The following is a 19879-nucleotide window of genomic DNA, read 5'->3' on the forward strand; positions in this document are numbered from 1 at the left end:
TGTGCATTTTACTGAGGATTGGCTTCCGTCTGGCCACTCTACCATAAAGGCCTGATTGGTTGAGTACTGCAGAGATGGTTGTCCTTCTGGAAGGTTCTCCCATCTCCACAGAGGAACTCTGGAGCTCTGTCAGAGTGACCATTGTTTTCTTGGTCACCTCCCTGACCAAGGCCCTTCTCCCCCAACTTCGTTTAACACTTTTTTGGTTACTACATGACTCCATATGTGTTATTTAATAGTTTTGACATCTTCACTATTATTCTACAATGTAAATAAAATAGTAAAAATAAAGGAAAACCTTTGAATGAATAGGTGTCCAAACTTTTGACTGGTACTGTACATTCTGGAAAACATGTCTCACACTCAGTCATAGTTAGTAGAATAATGAATGCATTGGCAAGATTTTGGCACCGTCAACTTTTAGACGGTTAGCAGGAAAGTTAATAATTTAAACCACCTAAATATACTCACATTCACTGTATCACGTTTCAGGAGAAGACCCAGATGTTGACATTGTCGAAGTAACAAAAGGTTATTACAAAATCAGGGGGCAGGTAAACAACAGGTCAAGGTCAGGCAGAGATCAGTAATCCAGATCAGAGTCCAGAAAGTACAGAACGGCAGGCTGTCTCAGGGCAGGCAGAGATCAGTAATCCAGATCAGAGTCCAAAAAGTACAGAACGGCAGGCAGTCTCAGGGCAGGCAGAGGTCAATAAACCAATTTTACAGTGGCAAAGGGTAAAGTCTACAAAACCTAGACCACTGTGTTTATTATAGATTCAAGTTTTGGAAACATAAAACTGTATTGAGATTAAATGTTTAATTGAGGAGAAAATGTGCAGAATGTCTCACTCGATCTCCATCTTCTCCCGCCACTGGGCTTCCTCTCATCACCATATTTGGTAGTGAGTTGAAACGTCAACCGGATGCTTAACATTTATACATCAGGTGAAATATCTGGCTCATTGTTCTATCTGTGGTGTGGTTGTGTTATTAAATGGTGGGCAGAAGCTGAAAAGAGTGAAGTTAATCGAGGAGGAGCAGATTTGTTTGTATTATGACAGCAAAATACTCTTATGATGACTATAACATTTGTTGGCACCTTCAATTCTTGCACATTTTCTCATAAAAAGTATACTGAACAAAAATATATATGCAACATGCAACAATTTCAAAGATTTACAGTTAATATATATATATAAGGAAATCAGTCAATGTAAATAAATGAATAAGGCCCTAATCTATGGATTTCACATGACTGGGGAGGGGTGCAGCTATGGGTGGGCCTGGGAGGGCATAGGTCCACCCACTGGGGAGGGGCGCAGCTATGGGTGGGCCTGGGAGGGCATAGGTCCACCCACTGGGGAGGGGTGCAGCTATGGGTGGGCCTGGGAGGGCATAGGTCCACCCACTGGGGAGTCAGGCCTAGCCAATCAGAATTAGTTTTTTCCACACAAAAGGACTTTATTACAGACAGAAATACTCCTCAGTTTCATCAGCTGTTCGGGCGGCTGATCTCAGACGATCCCTTAAGTGAACAAGCCGGATGTGGATGTCCTGGGCTGGTGTGGTTACACGTGGTCTGTGGGATCGGCTTATGGTAGAGAAATTGACATTAAATTCTCTGGCAACAGCTCTGGTGGACATTCCTGCAGTCAGCATGCCAATTGCACACTCCCTCAAGTAAGTACTGTTTCCTTCTCCTCTTCCAACATGACAGTTATCTCTCCCTCCTCCTTCACTCCAAGAACGGCATCCTCCTCTCTCTCTTCTTCTTCTTCTTTCACTGTAACTTCCTCATCTTCTTTCTTTACTGTGACATCCTCCTCTTCCTTCTCCTCTTTCACAACAATGTTCAGCCACAGATCCTCTTTCCCCATCCAGCAGACCTCCTCTTCTTTAGCAGGAGGGGAGTATCTTAGTGAGCTCATGGTCGGGGATGTTAGCTAGCTAGTTAGCATTAGCCTAGTGTTACTTAGCCAGATAGGAGGATGTTCGCTAGCTAGTTAGCATTAGCCTAGTGTTACTTAGCCAGATAGGAGGATGTTAGCTAGCTTGTTAGCATTAGCCTAGTGTTACTTAGCCAGATAGGAGGATGTTAGCTAGCTTGTTAGCATTAGCCTAGTGTTCCTTAGCCAGATAGGAGGATGTTAGCTAGCTTGTTAGCATTAGCCTAGTGTTCCTTAGCCAGATAGGAGGATGTTAGCTAGCTTGTTAGCATTAGCCTAGTGTTACTTAGCCAGATAGGAGGATGTTAGCTAGTTAAGATGAGCTACTAGTCTAGTGTTAGGCTATTCTAGCTATTCAGCCAGCTGATTAGTAACTTACATATGAAATAAATGGGGTAACTATCTATACAACATATATTTTCTTAAACACAGTGACTAATATACACCGAAATAATCTCAAGAGCTATAATGTTTCGGCTATGTTGTCTAGCAAGCTACCAAAGTGGCTGACTAGCTGTTGTTGTTGTTGACGAAACTAGCTAGCATTTTTTATCAAAAACACAAGTCAGAACACAGCCTCTCTATTCTCTCATGGGATTTCAGGTCCTCTGACTGGGAAAATGTCTTTCCACAATGAGAGCAGTGGTATGTCTTCTCCTCCTGTGTTTTAGTATGTTGGTAGGGCTTTTCTCCTGTGTGTGTTCTCTCATGCTTTTTCAGGCCCCATGATCGGGTAAAACTCTTTTCACACTGGGAACATTGGTAGGGCTTTTCTCCTGTGTGTATTCTTTCATGCACTTTCAGGCTCCCTTGATGGGTAAAACTATTTTCACACTGGGAAAATTGGTAGGGCTTTTCTCCTGTGTGTGTCCTCTCATGCTCATTCAGGCTCCCCTACCACATAAAACTCTTTCCACAGTGGGAACAGTGATAAGGCTTCTCTCCTGTGTGTGTTCTCTCATGCCCAACCAGGGCCCCTAACTGAGTAAAACTCTTTCCACAGTGGGGGCAGTGGTAAGGCCTTTCTCCTGTATGTATTCTCTCGTGCATTTTCAGACTCCCTAAATGAGTAAAACTCTTTTCACAGTGGGAGCACTGATGTCGTCTCTCTGGTTTGGCCGTCTCTGGGTCTGGTTCCCCTGAAGGACTCTTCCCGCTGTCAGAGTGAGAGTCTGGTCTCTCTCCTGCCAAAGACAGACATATCATTTAGCTAAACAGCGACCTGAATGAAACCTCCACATGCTAAAACCGTCTTCCTATGAGGTTTAATCCAGACTATATCCCACAATAGCCTGAGGTCAGTCTTCACAACATAATACAAAATAAACTTGAGATGTAGAGCTTCAAATCTAATCTTGCTCTCATGGAATGTCATGTTTATAGGCTGATCAGAGCTCTATAATAATACATAATGTCATGTTTAAAGGCTGATCAGAGCTCTATAATAATAGATAATGTCATGTTTATAGGCTGATCAGAGCTCTATAATCATAGATAATGTCATGTTTATAGGCTGAGCAGAGCTCTATAATAATAGATAATGTCATGTTTATAGGCTGATCAGAGCTCTATAATAATAGATAATGTCATGTTTCTAGGCTGATCAGCGCTCTATAATAATAGATAATGTCATGTTTATAGGCTGATCAGAGCTCTATAATAATAGATAATGTCATGTTTCTAGGCTGATCAGAGCTCTATAATAATAGATAATGTCATGTTTATAGGCTGATCAGAGCTCTATAATAATAGATAATGTCATGTTTATAGGCTGATCAGAGCTCTATAATCATAGATAATGTCATGTTTATAGGCTGAGCAGAGCTCTATAATCATAGATAATGTCATGTTTATAGGCTGAGCAGAGCTCTATAATAATAGATAATGTCATGTTTATAGGCTGATCAGAGCTCTATAATAATAGATAATGTCATGTTTATAGGCTGAGCAGAGCTCTATAATAATAGATAATGTCATGTTTATAGGCTGATCAGAGCTCTATAATAATAGATAATGTCATGTTTATAGGCTGAGCAGAGCTCTATAATAATAGATAATGTCATGTTTATAGGCTGAGCAGAGCTCTATAATAATATATAATGTCATGTTTATAGGCTGAGCAGAGCTCTTTAATAATAGATAATGTCATGTTTATAGGCTGAGCAGAGCTCTATAATAATAGATAATGTCATGTTTATAGGCTGAGCAGAGCTCTATAATAATAGATAATGTCATGTTTCTAGGCTGATCAGTGCTCTATAATAATAGATAATGTCATGTTTATAGGCTGATCAGAGCTCTATAATAATAGATAATGTCATGTTTCTAGGCTGATCAGAGCTCTATAATAATAGATAATGTCATGTTTATAGGCTGATCAGAGCTCTATAATAATAGATAATGTCATGTTTATAGGCTGATCAGAGCTCTATAATAATAGATCATGTCATGTTTATAGGCTGATCAGAGCTCTATAATCATAGATAATGTCATGTTTATAGGCTGAGCAGAGCTCTATAATAATAGATCATGTCATGTTTATAGGCTGAGCAGAGCTCTATAATAATAGATAATGTCATGTTTATAGGCTGAGCAGAGCTCTATAATAATAGATAATGTCATGTTTATAGGCTGAGCAGAGCTCTATAATAATAGATAATGTCATGTTTATAGGCTGATCAGAGCTCTATAATAATAGATAATGTCATGTTTATAGGCTGATCAGAGCTCTATAATAATAGATAATGTCATGTTTATAGGCTGATCAGAGCTCTATAATAATAGATAATGTCATGTTTCTAGGCTGATCAGAGCTCTATAATAATAGATAATGTCATGTTTATAGGCTGATCAGAGCTCTATAATAATAGATCATGTCATGTTTTAGGCTGATCAGAGCTCTATAATCATAGATCATGTCATGTTTATAGGCTGAGCAGAGCTCTATAATAATAGATAATGTCATGTTTATAGGCTGATCAGAGCTCTATAATAATAGATAATGTCATGTTTATAGGCTGATCAGAGCTCTATAATAATAGATCATGTTTGTAGGCTGATCAGAGCTCTATAATAATAGATAATGTCATGTTATAGGCTGAGCAGAGCTCTATAATAATAGATAATGTCATGTTTATAGGCTGAGCAGAGCTCTATAATAATAGATAATGTCATGTTTATAGGCTGAGCAGAGCTCTATAATAATAGATAATGTCATGTTTCTAGGCTGATCAGAGCTCTATAATAATAGATAATGTCATGTTTATAGGCTGATCAGAGCTCTATAATCATAGATCATGTCATGTTTATAGGCTGAGCAGAGCTCTATAATAATAGATAATGTCATGTTTATAGGCTGAGCAGAGCTCTATAATAATAGATAATGTCATGTTTATAGGCTGATCAGAGCTCTATAATAATAGATAATGTCATGTTTATAGGCTGATCAGAGCTCTATAATAATAGATCATGTTTGTAGGCTGATCAGAGCTCTATAATAATAGATAATGTCATGTTATAGGCTGATAATAATACAGTGCATTCGGAAAGTATTCAGACACCTTGACTTTTTCCACATTTTGTTACAGCCTTATTTTAAAATGCAACTGAGCAATCGGGGAAGAAGGGCCTGATGGTCACTCTGACTGAGCTCCTCTGTGGAGATGGGAGATCCTTCCAGAAGGACAACCATCTCTGCAGCATTCCACTTATCAGGCCTTTGCGGTAGAGTGGCCAGACGGAAGCCACTCCTCAGTAAAAGGCACATGACAGCCCGCTTGGAGTTTGCCAAAAGGCACCTTAAGGACTCTCAGACCATGAGAAACAAGATGGAACTCTTTGGCCTGAATGCCAAGCGTCATGTCTGGAGGAAACCTGGCACCATTCCTACGGCGAAACTTGGTGGTGGCAGTATCATGCTGTGGGGATGTTTTTCAGCGGCAGGGACTGGGAGACTATCAGGATCGAGGGAAAGATGAACAGAGCAAAGTACAGAGAGATCCTTGATGAAAACCTTCTCTAGAGCACTCAGGACCTCAGACTGGGGCAAAGGTTCACCTTCCAGCAGGACAACGACCCTAAGCACACAGCCAAGACAACGCAGGAGTGGCTTTGGGACAAGTCTCTGAATGTCCTTGAGTGGCCCAGCCAGAGCCCGGACTTGAACCCGATCTAATATCTCTGGAGAGACCTGAAAATAGCTGTGCAGCGACACTCCCCATCCAACCTGACAGAGCTTGAGAGGATCTGCAGAGAAGAATGGAGAAACTCCCCAAATACAGGTGTGCCAAGCATGTAGCGTCATACCCAAGAAGACTCGAGGCTGTAATCGCTGCCAAAGGTGCTTCAACAAAGTACTGAGTAAAGTGTCCACCAGGCTTTCACCTCATCAGCCTGGAAGCAGAGGCTACATACAGGGAAGATCTCAATTGTATCCTCCTGGGTGCAGAAGAGGTGGATTTGGGGCTCAAAAACAACACTTATTTCCAGACAAGGTATTTAAGGTATTATTTTGGTTGCTTGTAACTTTTTATTTAAACCTTTTTTGGGAGTACATACCGGTGGGACAGCAGTACTGATCATAGTTGCTCAGCGAAACTCCATTCTTTGCTTAGTCCAGAACGTATTTTGACATTATTAAGCTTGAAAAGGAGGATCTCCATATTCAACGTCTCCTGTAAGCCCAGATTCTGGTTCAAACGGCTCCTTTCGTCCATTATTAGGCTACTTAATATAGTTTTTACAATTTCTACATTAAAAAAGAACATAATCACATGTATCACTTCAGTTGAATGCCGTTTTAAAACCACGTCTCAGTTCAACAACAGTTAGTGATACTATTTTTAAGACAGCACTTACTGGTGTTAATTAGACCTTCAGTCTCTTCCTCCTCCTCCTTCAATGTGACAGTTATCTCTCCCTCCCTCTTCACTCCAAAAACGGCATCCTCTTCTTTCACGGTAATATTCTCTTCTCTTTTCACTCTTAACGCTTCTTCCTCTTCTTTCACTGTAACGTCTTTCACTTCTTCTTTCACGGTAACTGCCTCACCCTCTACTTCTTGTTTTACTGTGACATCCTCCTCATCCTTCTCTTTCACGACAATGTTCAGCCAAAGACCCTCTTTCTCCGTCCTGCAGACCTCCTCTTGTTTAGCAGGAGGATAGTAGCTTAGTGAGCTCATGGTCGGAGATGTTAGCATTAGCTAGCTATAGCAACATAAATATTACATTCAAGGGGTAACTAGCTAGCTATACGACATAAGGTGACAGGAGTGCTTTTAAAACACACTGGATAAAATACACGAAAGCTTCTAAGAGCTTGAAGCTAACAAGCTACCGAGGTGGCTGACTAGCTGTTGTTGAAGAAGCGTTCCGTCCACTAGATTATACGTCACACTCTGACAGCATCGCCAGAAAGACGCACATCGCCATCTGCTGGCTGGAGTGGGTAACGCAGTTGAGTTTATTTATTATTGTTTATGTCCAATACTTATAAATATATTATTCTCTCCTTTTGGAACCAATGGAATGGTACCTTTAAAAGGGGCAATCAGCAGCAAAAACAAGTTCCCCGCCACTGTTTTCGGTGAAAAGCTCAGGGACAACCATGGAGAAATGTAACCACTCAAATTCATAGACAGATGCAAGGATTGACCATCCATGATATCACAATTATTGGTTTTAACCATGTTTTAAGGTTTTACAGTGTTTGTTTACATTTACTTTGTTTCCAAACATTGGTATAAAACAAGCTTATATTTTGGGTGCTGACGGGGTACGACAGTTGAACTAAGCTCATGAGGCATTTATAAATTATATTCTTCAAGAATGAAATGGGTATATATCATTCATTTATAAGTCCACAAATGGATGTAGCAACTGCAGATTGCCTCTTTTGGTATCAAGCTCACCTCAGATATTTGTAAGTATTTTATATTTTACATAATGTGTGAGACCCAGGTGTGAACTGTAAAGAGTCTCCTGTGTTTTCTATGTCTGTGATGCAGGTTTTATGTGTATATGAAGCAATTGTGGCAATAAATCATTCAGGCACTTGTGAGTGCCAGTTGGTGTGTGTGTGTGTGTGTGTGTGAGTGATGTTGGGCTGAAGCTACTGACCCGGAAGTTGATGGAAAAGTTATTAATTTCCAGTGCAGCGTTGTAAGGCACTGCATCGCAGTGCTTGAGGCGTCACTACAGACCCGGGTTCGATCCCGGGGCTGTGTCGCAGCCGTCCGCGACCGGGAGACCCATGACGCGGCGCACAATTGGCCCAGCGTCGTCCGGATTAGGCCGGCCGGGATGTCCTTGTCCCATCGCGCTCTAGCGACTCCTGTGGCGGGCCCGGGCGCATGCATGCTGACATGGTCGCCAGTTGTATGGCGTTTCCTCTGAAACATTGGTGCGGCTGGCTTCCGGGTTAAGCGAGCAGTGTGTCAAGAAGCAGTGCGGCTTGGCGGGGGGTCGTGTTTCGGAGGACGCATGGCTCTCGACCTTCGCCTCTCCCGAGTCCGTATGGGAGTTGCAGCGATGGGACAATACTGTTTAGTTTTTTTCTCCATTTAACTAAGTAGCAACAACAATATTATATTGAGATGTATAAAGAGAAGCATGTGTTGATTAGTGAACATTTTTAATGAGTGAGAATTTAAAACAAACTTAACATCTACTACACATCTGCATTTAGGCAATTTCTGATTCATTCAGTCAAACAGACAGATAATAACCATTTAGGTCTAACACGTACAGTGCCTTGCAAAATTATTCATCCCCGTTGGCGTTTTTCCTATTTTGTTGAATTACAACTTGTAATTTAAATGGATTTTTATTTGGATTTCATGTAATGGACATACACAAAATAGTCCAAATTGGTAAAGTGGAATGAAAAATATAACTTGTTTCAAATAATTATAACAAATAAATAACGGAAAAGTGGTGTGTGCATATGTATTCACCCCCTTTGCTATGAAGCCCCTAAATAAGATCTGGTGCAACCAATTACCTTCATAAGTCACATAATTAGTTAAATAAAGTCCACCTGTGTGCAATCTAAGTGTCACATGATCTGTCACATGATCTCAGTATATATATACACCTGTTCTGAAAGGGCCCAGAGTCTGCAACACCACTAAGCAAGGGGCACCACCTAGCAAGCAGCACCATGAAGACCAAGGAGCTCTCCAAACAGGTCAGGGACAAAGTTGTGGAGAAGTACAGATCAGGGTTGGGTTATAAAAAAAATCTGAAACTTTGAACATCCCACGGAGCACCATTAAATCCGTTATTAAAAAATTGAAAGAATATGGCACCACAACAAACCTGCCAAGAGAGGGCCGCCCACCAAAACTCACGGACCAGGCAAGGAGGGCATTAATCAGAGAGGTAACAAAGAGACCAAAGATAACCCTGAAGGAGCTGCAAAGCTCCACAGCGGAGACTAGAGTATCTGTCCATAGGACCACTTTAAGCCGTACACTCCACAGAGCTGGGCTTTACGGAAGAGTGGCCAGAAAAAAGCCATTGCTTAAAGAAGAAAATAAGCAAACACGTTTGGTGTTCGCCAAAAGACATGTGGGAGACTCCCCAAACATATGGAAGAAGGTACTCTGGTCAGATGACACTAAAATTGAGGTTTTTGTCCATCAAGGAAAACGATATGTCTGGCGCAAACCCAACACCTCTCATCACCCCGAGAACACCATCCATTCATGTTTTTCATTGGCAGGGACTGGGAAACTGGTCAGAATTGAAGGAATGATGAATGGCGCTAAATACAGGGACATTCTTGAGGGAAACCTGTTTCAGTCTTCTAGAGATTTGAGACTGGGACGGAGGTTCACCTTCCAGCAGGACAATGACCCTAAGCATACTGCTAAAGCAACACTCGAGTGGTTTAAGGGGAAACATTTAAATGACTTGGAATGGCCTAGTCAAAGCCCAGACCTCAATCCAATCGAGAATCTTTTGTCTTATTTCTTGTTTGTTTCACCCCAAAACTTATTTTGCATCTTCAAAGTGGTAGGCATGTTGTGTAAGTCAAATGATACAACCCCCCCCCCCAAAATCAATTTGTATTCCAGGTTGTAAGGCAAAAAAAAGAAGGAAAAATGCCAAGGGGGGGTGAATACTTTCGCAAGCCACTGTAACAATACATAGATGTATATAATATAATAATATATATATATAATGAACATTCACTAATGGCGATCAACATGCTATTTATTTTCAGATTTAAATAAAAAAATAAGTTGCATTAATAAAATGCTTTATACAATCAGCACCTCTGACATGATGGAATAATACATTTGGGAACATTCATGAGGTAGTGAGTGTTCTTCAGAACACCGTCATCACATTTACATACACCTTTAGCTTGAAGAGAAGACTACATTCATGAGGTAGTGAGTGTTCTTCAGAACAACGTCATCACATTTTCATACACCTTTAGCTTGAAGAGAAGACTACATTCATGAGGTAGTGAGTGTTCTTCAGAACAACGTCATCACATTTTCATACACCTTTAGCTTGAAGAGAAGACTACATTCATGAGGTAGTGAGTGTTCTTCAGAACACCGTCATCACATTTACATACACCTTTAGCTTGAAGAGAAGACTACATTCATGAGGTAGTGAGTGTTCTTCAGAACAACGTCATCACATTTTCATACACCTTTAGCTTGAAGAGAAGACTACATTCATGAGGTAGTGAGTGTTCTTCAGAACACCGTCATCACATTTACATACACCTTTAGCTTGAAGAGAAGACTACATTCATGAGGTAGTGAGTGTTCTTCAGAACAACGTCATCACATTTTCATACACCTTTAGCTTGAAGAGAAGACTACATTCATGAGGTAGTGAGTGTTCTTCAGAACAACGTCATCACATTTACATACACCTTTAGCTTGAAGAGAAGACTACATTCATGAGGTAGTGAGTGTTCTTCAGAACACCGTCATCACATTTACATACACCTTTAGCTTGAAGAGAAGACTACATTCATGAGGTAGTGAGTGTTCTTCAGAACACCGTCATCACATTTTCATACACCTTTAGCTTGAAGAGAAGACTACATTCATGAGGTAGTGAGTGTTCTTCAGAACACCGTCATCACATTTTCATACACCTTTAGCTTGAAGAGAAGACTACATTCATGAGGTAGTGAGTGTTCTTCAGAACACCGTCATCACATTTTCATACACCTTTAGCTTGAAGAGAAGACTACATTCATGAGGTAGTGAGTGTTCTTCAGAACACCGTCATCACATTTACATACACCTTTAGCTTGAAGAGAAGACTACATTCATGAGGTAGTGAGTGTTCTTCAGAACACCGTCATCACATTTTCATACACCTTTAGCTTGAAGAGAAGACTACATTCATGAGGTAGTGAGTGTTCTTCAGAACACCGTCATCACATTTACATACACCTTTAGCTTGAAGAGAAGACTACATTCATGAGGTAGTGAGTGTTCTTCAGAACAACGTCATCACATTTTCATACACCTTTAGCTTGAAGAGAAGACTACATTCATGAGGTAGTGAGTGTTCTTCAGAACAACGTCATCACATTTTCATACACCTTTAGCTTGAAGAGAAGACTACATTCATGAGGTAGTGAGTGTTCTTCAGAACAACGTCATCACATTTACATACACCTTTAGCTTGAAGAGAAGACTACATTCATGAGGTAGTGAGTGTTCTTCAGAACAACGTCATCACATTTACATACACCTTTAGCTTGAAGAGAAGACTACATTCATGAGGTAGTGAGTGTTCTTCAGAACAACGTCATCACATTTACATACACCTTTAGCTTGAAGAGAAGACTACATTCATGAGGTAGTGAGTGTTCTTCAGAACACCGTCATCACATTTACATACACCTTTAGCTTGAAGAGAAGACTACATTCATGAGGTAGTGAGTGTTCTTCAGAACAACGTCATCACATTTACATACACCTTTAGCTTGAAGAGAAGACTACATTCATGAGGTAGTGAGTGTTCTTCAGAACAACGTCATCACATTTACATACACCTTTAGCTTGAAGAGAAGACTACACAAATTAACTCAATGAAACGCAACAACTACATTCATGAGATTTCAAGGTTAAAATCAAGAAATACACATTCTACTAATCTATTTTATTATTTTAATTTTTAAATATCAAAATCATATAATGACCATCTGACGGTTCATACAGTACTTGTATTCTATCAATCCAAATTATTAATAAAAATAGTAAATTGATTTTAGACATTCTTGAGAGGAAACTAAAACAAAAGTAAAAGCCTATTTTTCATATAAACATGATTTCATTACTAAAAATAAAAAACATAAGTCAGAACACAGTAGTTTTCATACATCTTTAGCTTGAAAACTAGAACACAGATGAAGTCAATGAAACACAATAACTAAATGAAAGAGGTTTCAAGGTTAAAATCAAGAAATACACATTGGATTCATCAATTTAATCATTTACATGTTTTAAATATCAAAATCATATAATGAACATCTGAGGGTTCATACAGTACTTGTATTCCATCAATCCAAATTAAACTTTTTAAAATTGTAATTTGATTTTAGACGTGATCATGTCTCGAGAGGAAGAAACTCAAACAAAAGTAAGCCTATTTCTGAGTAAGATTTCATATTTTTTACATTTTAGCAGATGCTCTTATCCAGAGCCTTACAGTTAGTGAGTCAATACATTTTCATACTGGCCCCCCCGTGGGAAAAGAACCCACAACCTTGGCGTTGCAAGCGCCATGCTCTACCAACTAGGCTACAGGGGACAATATCATAAAAAATATGATTTCATTTAAAAATAAATAAATAAGTCAGAACACAGCCTCTCTATTCTGTCATGTGATTTAAGGTCCTCTGTCCAGGAAAGTATGTTAAGATTTCTCTCCAGAGTGTATTCTCTTCTTATGTTTGTTCAGGCTTCCTAACTGGGTAAAACTCTTTTCACAATGGGAGCAGTGGTGCGGTTTCTCCCCTGTGTGCGTCCTCTCATGTGATTTTAGGTCATGTGATCGTGAAAATCTCTTTCCACACTGGGAACATTGGAAAGGCTTTTCTTCTGTGTGTATTATTTTATGGTTGTTCAGGCTCCCTAACTGGGTAAAACGCTTTCCACACTGGGCGCAGTGGTAAGGCTTTTCTCCAGAGTGTATTCTCTTATGTTTGTTCAGGCTCCCTAACTGGGTAAAACCCTTTCCACAATGAGAGCAGTGGTGTGGTTTATCCCCCGTGTGTGTCCTCTCATGTGATTTTAGTTCCTGTGATCGTGAAAATCTTTTTCCACACTGGGAACATTGAAAAGGCTTTTCGCCTGTGTGTTTCATCTCATGTTTTTTTAGATTCCCTAACTGGGTAAAATCCTTTCCACACAGGGCACAATGGTGTGGTTTCTCCCCTGTGTGCGTCCTCTCATGTGATTTTAGGTGCTGTAAACCTGAAAATCTCTTTCCACACTGGGAACATTGGAAAGGCTTTTCTCCTGTGTGTATTCCTTTATGCTTTTTCAGGCTCCCTAACTGGGTAAATCTCTTTCCACACTGGGAGCAGTGGTGTGGTTTCTCCCCAGTGTGTGTCCTACCATGTGATTTAAGGTGCTCTGATCGTGAAAATCTCTTTCCACACTGGGAACATTGGAAAGGCTTTTCTCCTGTGTGTATTCCTTTATGCTTTTTCAGGTTCCCTAACAGGGTAAATCTCTTTCCACACTGGGAGCAGGGGTGTGGTTTCTCCCATGTGTGTGTCCCCTCATGCTGTATAAGCTTCCATAACCACTTAAAACTCAAACTACACTGGGAGCAGTGGTGTCGTCTCACTGGTTTGGCCGTCTCTGGGTCTGGTTCCCCCGAAGAACTCTTCTTGCGTCTGTCAGAGTGAGAGTCTGGTCGCTCTCCTGCCAAAGACAGAGTATTTAGTTAAACAGAGAAATGAAATCTCCTGCTCTTCTTCCTATGAGGTTTAATCCAGACTAGATCCCTCATTATAAAACCGTAAATGTGGATCCTGGATGCTGATTGGTTGATAGTCATGATTCACGGGTAATCCCTGTAAGATGGGTCTAGAATGGTACATAAGGGGTTAAGTTAAGATGGGGCTAGAATGGAACATAAGGGGTTAAGTTAAGATGGGGCTAGAATGGTACATAAGGGGTTATGTTAAGATGGGGCTAGAATGGTACATAAGGGGTCAAGTTAAGATGGGGCTAGAATGGTACATAAGGGGTTAAGATAAGATGGGGCTAGAATGGTACATAAGGGGTTAAGTTAAGATGGGGCTAGAATGGTACATAAGGGGTTAAGTTAAGATGGGGCTAGAATGGTACTTAAGGGGTTAAGTTTAGATGGGTCTAGAATGGTACATAAGGGGTTAAGTTAAGATGGGGCTAGAATGGTACATAAGGGTTTAAGTTAAGATGGGGCTAGAATGGTACATAAGGGGTTAAGTTAAGATGGGTCTAGAATGGTACATAAGGGGTTAAGTTAAGATGGGTCTAGATAGAATGGTACATAAGGGGTTAAGTTAAGATGGGGCTAGATAGAATGGTACATAAGGGGTTAAGTTAAGATGGGGCTAGATAGAATGGTACATAAGGGGTTAAGTTAAGATGGGTCTAGAATGGTACATAAGGGGTTAAGTTAAGATGTGGCTAGAATGGTACATAAGGGGTTAAGATGGGTCTAGAATGGTACATAAGGGGTTAAGGTGGGTCTAGAATGGTACATAAGGGGTTAAGTTAAGATGGGTCTAGAATGGTACATAAGGGGTTAAGATGGGTCTAGAATGGTACATAAGGGGTTAAGTTAAGATGGGTCTAGAATGGTACATAAGGGGTTAAGTTAAGATGGGTCTAGAATGGTACATAAGGGGTTAAGTTAAGATGGGTCTAGAATGGTACATAAGGGGTTAAGTTAAGATGGGTCTAGAATGGTACATAAGGGGTTAAGTTAAGATGGGTCTAGAATGGTACATAAGGGGTTAAGTTAAGATGGGGCTAGAATGGTACATAAGGGGTTAAGTTTAGATGGGGCTAGAATTGTACATAAGGGGTTAAGTTAAGATGGGGCTAGAATGGTACATAAGGGGTTAAGTTAAGATGGGGCTAGAATGGTACTTAAGGGGTTAAGTTTAGATGGGTCTAGAATGGTACATAAGGGGTTAAGTTAAGATGGGGCTAGAATGGTACATAAGGGTTTAAGTTAAGATGGGGCTAGAATGGTACATAAGGGGTTAAGTTAAGATGGGTCTAGAATGGTACATAAGGGGTTAAGTTAAGATGGGGCTAGATAGAATGGTACATAAGGGGTTAAGTTAAGATGGGGCTAGATAGAATGGTACATAAGGGGTTAAGTTAAGATGGGGCTAGAATGGTACATAAGGGGTTAAGTTAAGATGGGTCTAGAATGGTACATAAGGGGTTAAGTTAAGATGTGGCTAGAATGGTACATAAGGGGTTAAGATGGGTCTAGAATGGTACATAAGGGGTTAAGGTGGGTCTAGAATGGTACATAAGGGGTTAAGTTAAGATGGGTCTAGAATGGTACATAAGGGGTTAAGATGGGTCTAGAATGGTACATAAGGGGTTAAGTTAAGATGGGTCTAGAATGGTACATAAGGGGTTAAGTTAAGATGGGTCTAGAATGGTACATAAGGGGTTAAGTTAAGATGGGTCTAGAATGGTACATAAGGGGTTAAGTTAAGATGGGTCTAGAATGGTACATAAGGGGTTAAGTTAAGATGGGTCTAGAATGGTACATAAGGGGTTAAGTTAAGATGGGGCTAGAATGGTACATAAGGGGTTAAGTTTAGATGGGGCTAGAATTGTACATAAGGGGTTAAGTTAAGATGGGGCTAGAATGGTACATAAGGGGTTAAGATAAGATGGGTCTAGAATGGTACATAAGGGGTTAAGATAAGATGGGGCTAGAATGGTACATAAGGGGTTAAGTTAAGATGGGGCTAGAATGGTACATAAGGGGTTAATTTAAGATGGGGCTAGAATGGTACATAAGGGGTTAAGTTAAGATGGGGCTAGAATGGTACATAAGGGGTTAAGGTAAGATAATAATAATAATATGCCATTTAGCAGACACTTTTATCCAAAGCGACTTACAGTCATGCGTGTATACATTTTTGTGTATGGGTGGTCTCGGGGATCGAACCCACTACCTTGGCGTTACAAGCGCCGTGCTCTACGGGGCTAGAATGGTACATAAGGGGTTAAGTTAAGATGGGGCTACCCTTGATATTTTGATTATAATAAATTGAAATGTTTGTTTTATTGGAGACTTCAGAAATACGTTCAAACAGTCCACGTGTTGAATTTCATTTGATATAATTCCCCAGAATCTGAATAGTTCCAGAATCTGTATAGTTCCAGAATCTAAATAGTTCCAGAATCTAAATAGTTCCAGAATCTGAATAGTTCCAGAATCTGTATAGTTCCAGAATCTGAATAGTTCCAGAATCTAAATAGTTCCAGAATCTGTATAGTTCCAGATTCTGAATAGTTCCAGAATCTAAATATTTCCAGAATCTAAATAGTTCCAGAATCTGTATAGTTCCAGAATCTGAATAGTTCCAGAATCTGAATAGTTCCAGAATCTGTATAGTTCCAGAATCTGTATAGTTCCAGAATCTGAATAGTTCCAGAATCTGTATAGTTCCAGAATCTGAATAGTTCCAGAATCCGAATAGTTCCAGAATCTGAATAGTTCCATTCCTGATATTACTACCAGTGTTTTATAATGGTTTCCCACCATGATATTGTGATATGTATTCATTTCAGTCATTAACTTTGTATCTGTTGATTTGTGAATGCTGTACATGCTAGCTAGTGGCTGTACTTTTCTCTCTACATGTCGTCATTGGGCTAGCATGGCTATTCATGTCCCCTTTTATTGTTCATTTGTACTTTACAGAGGAGTTGGTGCTAGAGTTCTGCACGGGTCTAACAGACCCGGAATTCCTAGATCCGACCCGGGATCCGGGTCCTAAATTCTGACTTTTGTCTTGGATCTGATATAATTGCCACGAGTCTGGGGTATGTGCAATTAAAATGTATTTACCGACTGGACCCCTCCTGATGACCGCGTGGAGCTTGTTATCTGTGTCAGACCATTGCAACACCATAAAACGTACAGCTTATGTCCAGCTGAAACTGGTTCCGGCTGCTCACGTCACGTGCGCCTGCTGCTGAGGAGAGAGAGGGAGCGAGTGAACGGAGCCTTGGCCTAGGTTACTGTTCATTGCGAAGATGGAGGCCTTTTTCATTTAACTAAACGACAGTTAGAGGAGGAGTGAAAAGAAGTCTACAAGGGGAATGTTTTATTTTTTGTATTATTTATTTTTTTGTCATTTAGCAGACGCTTTTATCCAGAGCGACTTACAGGAGCAATTAGGGTTAAGTGCCTTGCTCAAGGGCACATCGACAGATTTTTCAATTCTTAGAAACGTTTTAGCTGATTATAGATGAGAAAACTTTGTTCAACTCGCTATTCAGGTTTGATGCAATTTCTCAAATTCGTATTATTTATTTTCGTATTTATGATTAGTTTTATTATTATTATTGTTATTGTAGGTCTATTTAAGAATCTAAACCAGTTCTTTATGTATGTTTTGTTTCATTTTGTAGAAATTCTTTCGTTGGCTAAATTAATTTCGAACTGTCTTTTGGACCCGTGAATATCTCTCTATTTTTTAAAATATATACTGTATGTTTTTGAAAGATTGTATTTTTCTGACTACAACGACATACTTAGACAAAGACAATTGACAACTAAACATTTACTACAAAACATTGACATCCCACCTGCTCAGACCCACATGTTCCCACCATATCCACCCATCCTGTCTGTCTCACAATCAGATTTTCTCTCCTTCCTCATCCTTTGAATATCTCCAGTGCTTGTAATATTTTATGCCATATGGCTTCAAATTGAACAATTATTTTTCTCTCTGTAGCCCACATTTTGTTCAATATTTAGATAATAACGCATTTGATTCATCCACTGTCTTAACGATGGAGGGTCATTTGATTCATCCTCTGTCTTAACGATGGAGGGTCATTTTGATTCATCCACTGTCTGTCCCATATCTAGGAGATATAAGAAAACTCAGGAAATATTTTTGGACACATATTTAACCCCTTACTTCCATTTGTTTGTACGGGTTACCTTCAGACGAGGGGGTTGTGGAGCAAAACGGAAGAAAATAGTCCCTTCTCCATAATAGTTTTTTTAGGCCAAACCGTTCGGACGCTACAGACGTTTTCGTGAGAAGATCGATTTTCGGGATGTATCATGGTCTGACAAACATCGCTGTAGCTCGGGCACCTTCCACCGCAGTTGCGGAAGGCCAACACAGGCAGATGGGGTGGATTAAGACTCAGCCCATGCTGCGTCTCAATGTCTCTAGCTTCAACTGACGGATTTTGATGGAGATTATTTTTTATTATGTTACTTAGATTGACGCACGGGTGCGTCAATAAACTCTTAAGGATTTTAAATAACCTGTAGTAATTATTTTTTTATCATTTTAATCCAGATCAAAATGATCCTTCTTTGTCTTGATTCTGTGGTCCTCTGTAGCTCAGCTGGTAGAGCACGGCGCTTGTAACGCCAAGGTAGTGGGTTCAATCCCCGGGACCACCCATACACAAAAAAATGTATGCACGCATGACTGTAAATCGCTTTGGATAAAAGCGTCTGCTAAATGGCATATTATTATTATTATTATTCTGTCCACTTCATCATTTGAAGTCACACACGAGTTGTTTTATGCTTTTATGTGATGTCAAGCACAGACACTGAGTAAAGCACTACAGAAAGAGATATTCAGATGTTTACAAAGGTAGTGAAATATATAATGTGAAGCATTTGATCCATTAACGTTTTGTTGGCCGCCCCCCACTCTTTGTAGATTTAACAATTCCTACAGAACAACATATTAAAGTGTAGACCTTCATTAGAATGGCCCTTTAAAACCACACATCGGTTCAACAACTGCAGAGTTTGTGCTCCTGTTTTTAATATATTACTCACTGTTGTTAATCAGATCTCCAGTCTCTTCTTCTTCTTCTTCCAATGTGACAGTAATCTCCCCCTCTTCCTTTATTCCAAAAATGTCTTCCTCTTCTTTCACTGCGACAGTCATCTCCCCCTCCTCCTCTTTCACTCTGAACGCGTCTTCCTCTTCTTTCACTGTAACATCCTCCTCCTCTTTCACTCTGAACGCGTCTCCCTCTTCTTTCACTGTGACATCCTCCTCCTCTTTCAATCTAAAAGCTTCTTCATCTTCGGTCAATTTAACGTCGTTCTCTTCTTCTTTCACGGTAACAGCCTCACCCTCTACTTGTTTTTTTACTGTGACATCCTCCTCTTCCTTCTCCTCTTTCACGACAATGTTCAGCCCCAGAGCTTCTTTCTCCGTCCAGCAGACCTCCTCTTCTTTAGCAGGAGGAGAGTAGCTTAGTGAGCTCATGGTCGGGGATGTTAGCTAGATAGCTAGTTAGCATTAGTGACTAGGCTACTGCTAATTTACCCAGCCAGCTAGCTGACTAACAACAACGTAAATATTAAATTAAATGGGGTAACTAGCTAGTAGATACGACAAGTGTGTTTAAAACACAGTGGCTAATATACACCGAAAGCGTTTAAAGAGCTTCAATGTTTTTTTGGCTATGAAGCTACGGAGGTGATTGACTAGCTGTTGTTGTTGAAGAAGCGTCCCGTCCACTAGATTATACGTCACACTGGCAGCATCGCCTGAAACAGGCACATCGCCATCTGCTGGGTGGGAAGGGTAACACAGTCAAGGGAAATGTTCATTTTATTTTGAGACAAAAAGTTGATTTTTCATTTATTTCATTAAATAATATTATATTGAGACGTACAAAGAGAAGCATGTGT

At 40.1% G+C, this 19879-nt stretch overlaps 1 protein-coding gene and 1 pseudogene across 2 annotated transcripts; both read right to left on the reverse strand.

Moving 5' to 3' along the window:
- Positions 1–2279: 2279 nt before the first annotated feature.
- LOC311124860 lies at positions 2280–7291 on the reverse strand (annotated as a pseudogene). The gene is made up of 2 exons: positions 6807–7291; positions 2280–3133 (listed from the first exon to the last, which is right to left on the reverse strand). The product of its transcript is annotated as an uncharacterized misc_RNA (transcript).
- A 5252-nt stretch (positions 7292–12543) lies between these two features.
- Positions 12544–19677, reverse strand: LOC311124859 (uncharacterized protein). Its single transcript, XM_084198959.1, has 2 exons — positions 19013–19677; positions 12544–13866 (listed from the first exon to the last, which is right to left on the reverse strand). The coding sequence occupies exons 1-2, from the start codon at positions 19449–19451 to the stop codon at positions 12851–12853; spliced, it is 1455 nt and encodes a 484-aa protein (XP_084055085.1). The 5' UTR covers positions 19452–19677; the 3' UTR covers positions 12544–12850.
- Positions 19678–19879: the final 202 nt, after the last annotated feature.

This window comes from Coregonus lavaretus (genome assembly GCF_964263955.1).
Source record: "Coregonus lavaretus genome assembly, contig: HAP1_SCAFFOLD_106, whole genome shotgun sequence".
NCBI lineage: Eukaryota > Metazoa > Chordata > Actinopteri > Salmoniformes > Salmonidae > Coregonus > Coregonus lavaretus.

Excerpts from the sequence above, each read along its gene's own strand:
- LOC311124859 (XM_084198959.1), bottom strand. The coding sequence starts at position 19,451 with ATGAGCTCACTAAGCTACTCTCCTCCTGCTAAAGAAGAGGAGGTCTGC. Across the intron at positions 13,867-19,012 it reads TGGAGATCTGATTAACAACA|GAGAGCGACCAGACTCTCAC; the intron begins GTGAGTAATATA and ends TGTCTTTGGCAG.